This window comes from Musca autumnalis, unplaced genomic scaffold (assembly GCF_047663935.1).
Source record: "Musca autumnalis isolate F117 unplaced genomic scaffold, ASM4766393v1 scaffold_5, whole genome shotgun sequence".
In the NCBI taxonomy this organism is placed as follows: domain Eukaryota; kingdom Metazoa; phylum Arthropoda; class Insecta; order Diptera; family Muscidae; genus Musca; species Musca autumnalis.
The window spans coordinates 186518142-186523458 of record NW_027412088.1 but is presented as its reverse complement, the minus strand read 5'-3'; the positions used below and the strand labels follow the sequence as shown (position 1 = coordinate 186523458).

The 5317-nt window shown below is 39.2% G+C and overlaps 1 protein-coding gene across 1 annotated transcript; it reads left to right on the top strand.

Annotated features, from left to right (window-relative positions):
* Window positions 1-3195: 3195 nt before the first annotated feature.
* On the top strand, window positions 3196-4939 carry LOC141386875 (pickpocket protein 28-like). Its single transcript, XM_073955777.1, has 2 exons — window positions 3196-3592; window positions 3654-4939. The coding sequence occupies exons 1-2, from the start codon at window positions 3196-3198 to the stop codon at window positions 4937-4939; spliced, it is 1683 nt and encodes a 560-aa protein (XP_073811878.1).
* The last annotated feature ends 378 nt before the right edge of the window (window positions 4940-5317 follow it).

Here is a 5317-nt window from a genome sequence, read left to right as displayed (position 1 = left end):
TCATGTGACCTCCGAAGTTTTTCTATGGACAACAGAAGACCTTTGAAGGCATTCTATGGACAACAGAAGACCTTTGAAGGCCTCCTATGGACAATGCAAGACCTTCTAAGGCCTTCTATGGGCGATGGAAAACCTTTGAACGTCTTCTATAGAGAAAGGGGAATCTTTCAAGTTCTTCTAAAAACAAGTAAAAAAGTATTAGTCGGCTTGTCGACAGAGTTATACCCACAGCCTGTGTGGATTGAGGTATTTTTTTCCCAAAAAAAAAACTTATGTATTTAGGGGGTGTTTTCAAAGTTTTTGGCGTATGAACCGACAAAAGTATAAGGATTAAAGTTCAATCATTTGCGGGGATATCGATAGATAGGGCTTTTTTATGACAGGGCCACTAGGATAACCTTTGGTAAAAATGTCCAAAGGATCCTCGAACAGACCCTTAACCACACCAAAAATTTTGAACATTTGTGTGGGTGTTACCACAAGGATTGGACAGATAGGGACCAAATTTGAACGTAAACTAAGTTTTTACAATATTTACAGATTTAAAGTTTGGACCACATCGGTTGCAAAGTCTATGAGACATCGTACGTACCATTTTAGCTAAGAAATATTACAATATCCAAAGTGTGGACGAACGCAGTATTCGATTCAAGCTCTCCAGCCACTACATGTGGTGCCATAGGTGTTTTTTTACAACTTTCGGGCTATTTCCTCAAGAAGTATGAACTTGCCCCTGAAAAAAACATTTACTATCGTAATTGAGGCAACGAATACAAGTTGCTGCAACAAAAATCAAAGTGAATCGAAAGCAGTTCTTAAAGTGAATTTATCCAAAATTTTGTGTGGTACCTGAAGGTGTGGACCGAATGGCGTATCTTCGAACTTAAACTATGTTTGGACTAAATATTACTAAGGCCAAGGTTGGGACCGAATCGGCAGATCCGTTCGAGTTATATTGCGCTCCAACCACCTCGCACGGTGACATTGGGGTTTTTTGCAACTTTCAGGCTATTTTCTCAGGAAGTATGGACTTGCCCCTGCTGAGACGTGTACCGTCGTATGGGGGCAGTGAATACAAGTTGCTAAAACAAAAATCAAAGCGATTCGAGAGATGGCCCTTAACTGAACTTTTCCGAAATTTTGTGTGGGAGGTACCTGAAGGAGTGGACCGATTGAGTCCATATTGAAATCTTATTTAAGTCTGGTACACATTTCACGATCAGTTACTCCCTTCAAGAGTTATCGTTCGCACAAATTTTCCGAACATTTTCGAACTTTTGTGGGGGAGGTACCGGAAGGAGTGGACCGATATAACCCATCTTGGAACTTAAACTAAGTTTGGGCAAAATATTACGAAAGCCAAATTTTGAACCGAATCGGTTGCTCCGTTCGAGAGTTATCGTGCGCACCAGCCAGCCAGACAGACAGACGGACGGACATGGCTAAATCAACTCCAAATTGTCTGAAACACATTTCGTCCAAACATACTTGGGGTCTAAAACCATTATTTCGAAGAGGCACATTTTGCCCGTATGAAAGTGTATATACCCCCGTTAGCATAAATGCTGAGGGTATAAAAAGAACAGTATAATTCATACCATTTTTTCTTTTCCTCTTCGCTTGCTACGTTAGTTAACAACAACAAAACAAGAAACACATGCGTCAGACACGCATACACGCCACCAAAGCACCAAAGCCCCCTTCTTCGCTTCTACGTCTTCTATTATAACATACACACAGCTCTTTATTATAAAACAGCATTTCGCAGCCGCGAGGGCACTCTTGTTACTCTCTTTGACAAAGATCCTCTCTGCACCTATAAAAAATATGTTCTAACATAAAAAATATGTTGCTACCCAAACAAATAAAATTGAGATATCTTACTAAATGTTGCAAACATATATTTGTTTGGACACAAACAAATTATGTTTGGATCCAAACATATATTTGTTTGCAAACAGTCCCAAACAAATATTTATTTGGGTCCAAACATATTTCTAACATATATTTTTTGCGTGTATGTATATCTTTTCCCGATTTTGCAACAACTCGTTCAATTTTGATGAAATAGCCTTCAAATTTAGTATATGTTAATTCTTAGGCCCCTGAGTAGTTTCACCGATTTTCGCAAAAATTGATTCAGATTTCAATTTTCGCCAAATCCAATCAAAATCGGTAAAACTGAACAGGGGCCCGAAGAAACATCCCATATTAAATTTGAAGGCTTTTCATAAAAAAATGAGCGATTTATAGCAAAATCGGGGAAAAATATATATGGGAGCTATATCCAAATCTGAACCGGTGAAACTACTCAGGGGCCTAAGAGAATATCACATACAAAATTAGAAGTCTACTCCATTAAAATTGACCAAGTTAAAGCAAAATCGGGGAAAGATATATGTGGGCGTTATATTCAAATCTGAACCGATTTTTATGAAAATCAATGTAGCTGTTCAGGGGCCTAAGAAAATAACACATATTAAATTTGAAGGCTATTCGATTAAAATTGAACGAGTCGGGAAAAGATAAATATGGGGGTTATGTTCAAATCTGAACCGCCGCTATGGACCAAAGTTGATATTTTTCATTCCTGTGTCCTCATAAGTACCAGTGCAAAAATTCATCAACCTAGGTCAACGCCTTCTATTTTTGTCCACTTTTGCATGGAAGCAGCAACACTGTGCGCCGTTTGGAATGCCTTTAGAAACCTGCTAAGAAGGTTGTGGACAGAACATTGAACACATTACGGTTTCCATTCTCGTTACCTTCGGTGCAGAGTTTTTCCTTAAACATTTGCAAACATACAATTAGACACGGCGTTGTTTGTTTTGCCAGCTAAAGCGACGACCTTCTAAGCGGACTGTTCATGGAAGCAGTTGATTACGTCAAAATGTTTTTGTTGTTGTTCAGTTATTCTTGACGTTAGATATTTGGTGGTCTCTCAACAACAATTAAGCGCCATGTGAAATCATCAAGTACAGTTAGGAGCCGTTTTGCAGCTTTGAATCTGGCTAAGAGGGCACTAACAAGGCAACTCGTGGTACAACGAGGATATGGTGTATTTGAAAACTATAAAATAAACACTAAATTCAAAATAAGTAACAGTTTAAAACAGAAAGTAGATGGGAAATAGTCACCAAACGGATAACCAGAGAAATATTTCCGAAGCTAAGTAAAACTTTTAAATACTGCAGCATGACAAAACCGCTTCAACACCAACAAGAGAATGTGAAAGAAGAAACTGGCAGCCATGATTCAGCCATTGGGGGTTCTGAAACCTCACCCAAGATTAATCGAAATAAATCCCTAAAGAAAAATCTCAAAGAAATATATCATGAATTCTGCTCGAATACTTCGATACATGGATTTCAATATTTTGGCCAGCAGCGACCACGCAAGGAAATCCTCTTCTGGATCATTGTTTTTATTATCACCCTCTATTTTTGTATTTCCATCATTGTAAAAGTCTATGTGAAATGGTCTGAAACCCCGGTAATTGTCACGTTTTCAGAGAAATCCACACCCATATGGAATATACCATTTCCCCGGGTAACCATATGCCCTGAAACAAAGCGAGCAATCAACAGGACAGGTAAGCTTTTATGAAACTCAAACAAACCGAAAACTCTTTACTCTTCTCTTCTTCCCTTCAGATCCCAGTTATTTTGATTTGTTACGAACTCTGGTCTCGTACATTGACAACGACAAGGGGGAATATTACGCAAATTATTCCCGCCATGAACACGAAGAAACCCTAACTCTAATGCACATTTGCCAACCCGGTATACTGAATTTTTTGATGTTTCCCAATAACACGGAAACCGATACCATTGATTATGTGGAAAATCTCAACAACATGTTAACCGATTTTCAAAAATTATTCGTTTCTTGTAAGTGGTTTGGCCAATATATACCCTGCAAGGATCTGCTAACCAAGGTCTATACCGATGAGGGTATTTGCTATACCTTTAATAGCCTTACAGCTGAGGACTTATATCGTGATATTGTTGTGCGTTCAAAAATGAGAGTGGAAAATGCGAGTAAAAGTGCCGAGACATTGTCGTGGTCTTTGGAAAAGGGTTATGCACCGGGTAGTGATCTTCAAACATATCCCCAGAGGGTATTAAGTTCAGGAGCGACAGATGGTTTCGAAATCGTTCTGCAAAGTTTTTCCCATGAATCTGATTTTACTTGCACCGGCCCCACCCAGGGCTACAAGATAATGCTAAACTCTCCCGATGATGTACCCTCGGTGGCAAATCATTTTGTGCGAGTATCCATGGACAAGGAAATTCTATTAGCCGTACAACCCAAAATGATTACCACCTCTGCAGACATCGAAGCCTATGATCCCCAGAAGAGACGTTGTTTTCTCAACAAGGATCGCCAATTGAAGTTCTATAAAATTTACACTCAGCGCAACTGTGAAAGGGAGTGCGTAACGAACTTCACCTATCACGAATGTGGTTGTGTAAAATTTTCCATGCCTCATACCGCCGATATGGCCATTTGTGGTGAAGACAAAATCGGTTGCTATGCCCATGCCAGAGAGCGATTGTTGCGTAAACAATTCAAAGAGAGTTTAGAGAATCCTGGAGAGGCCATTGGTTGTAATTGTTTGCCCGGTTGTACATCGTTGGACTATGAAACTGAAATTTCCGAAGCTAGTTTTGATTTGGTCAACACTTTGCGCGCTTTAGATAGCTATGAAGAATATTATGCCTCATATCCGGGAGGCAAGATGTCTGCAGTACTCATTTATTTTAAGGAGAATGAATTTATTACCTCCAGACGTTCGGAGCTATATGGTGTAACTGAGTTGCTGGCCAATTTTGGTGGTGTATTGGGGTTGTTTATGGGTGTGTCGCTGCTAAGTGTGGTGGAAATAATCTATCATTGTTCGTTGCGTTTGTGGTCCAATGTGACAAGAAATAATTAAGAAGAAGAAAATATATGAGAATGTAATAAAAGAAATAAAAACAATGTTCCGGTATTTTTGTGTGGGATTAAATGTTGCGGCCAACCGTTGGGCGCCATTTTCATCGTCGGTGTAAACATGTAAAACCGGAATTTTTATATCCTCCATAATGGAGATTATATACATAATGTTGGGAATCAGACTTATAAGTTCAAACATTGGGTACAGTTTGGTAAAAATAATCTATGGTTATTCGCTGTGTTTGCGGTCCAATGCGACAGGTCTTTTATAGGCAATAGAAGACCTTTAAAGGTCTTCTATGGAAAACATATGACCTCTGAAAATATTCTGGGGCCAATAGGAGACCTTTGCAGTTCTTCTATGAAGAACAGAAGACCT

Coding starts and splice junctions, on each gene's coding strand:
- LOC141386875 (XM_073955777.1), top strand. CDS start 3,196: ATGACAAAACCGCTTCAACACCAACAAGAGAATGTGAAAGAAGAAACT. Junction 3,593..3,653: donor GCGAGCAATCAACAGGACAG/GTAAGCTTTTAT, acceptor TCTTCCCTTCAG/ATCCCAGTTATTTTGATTTG.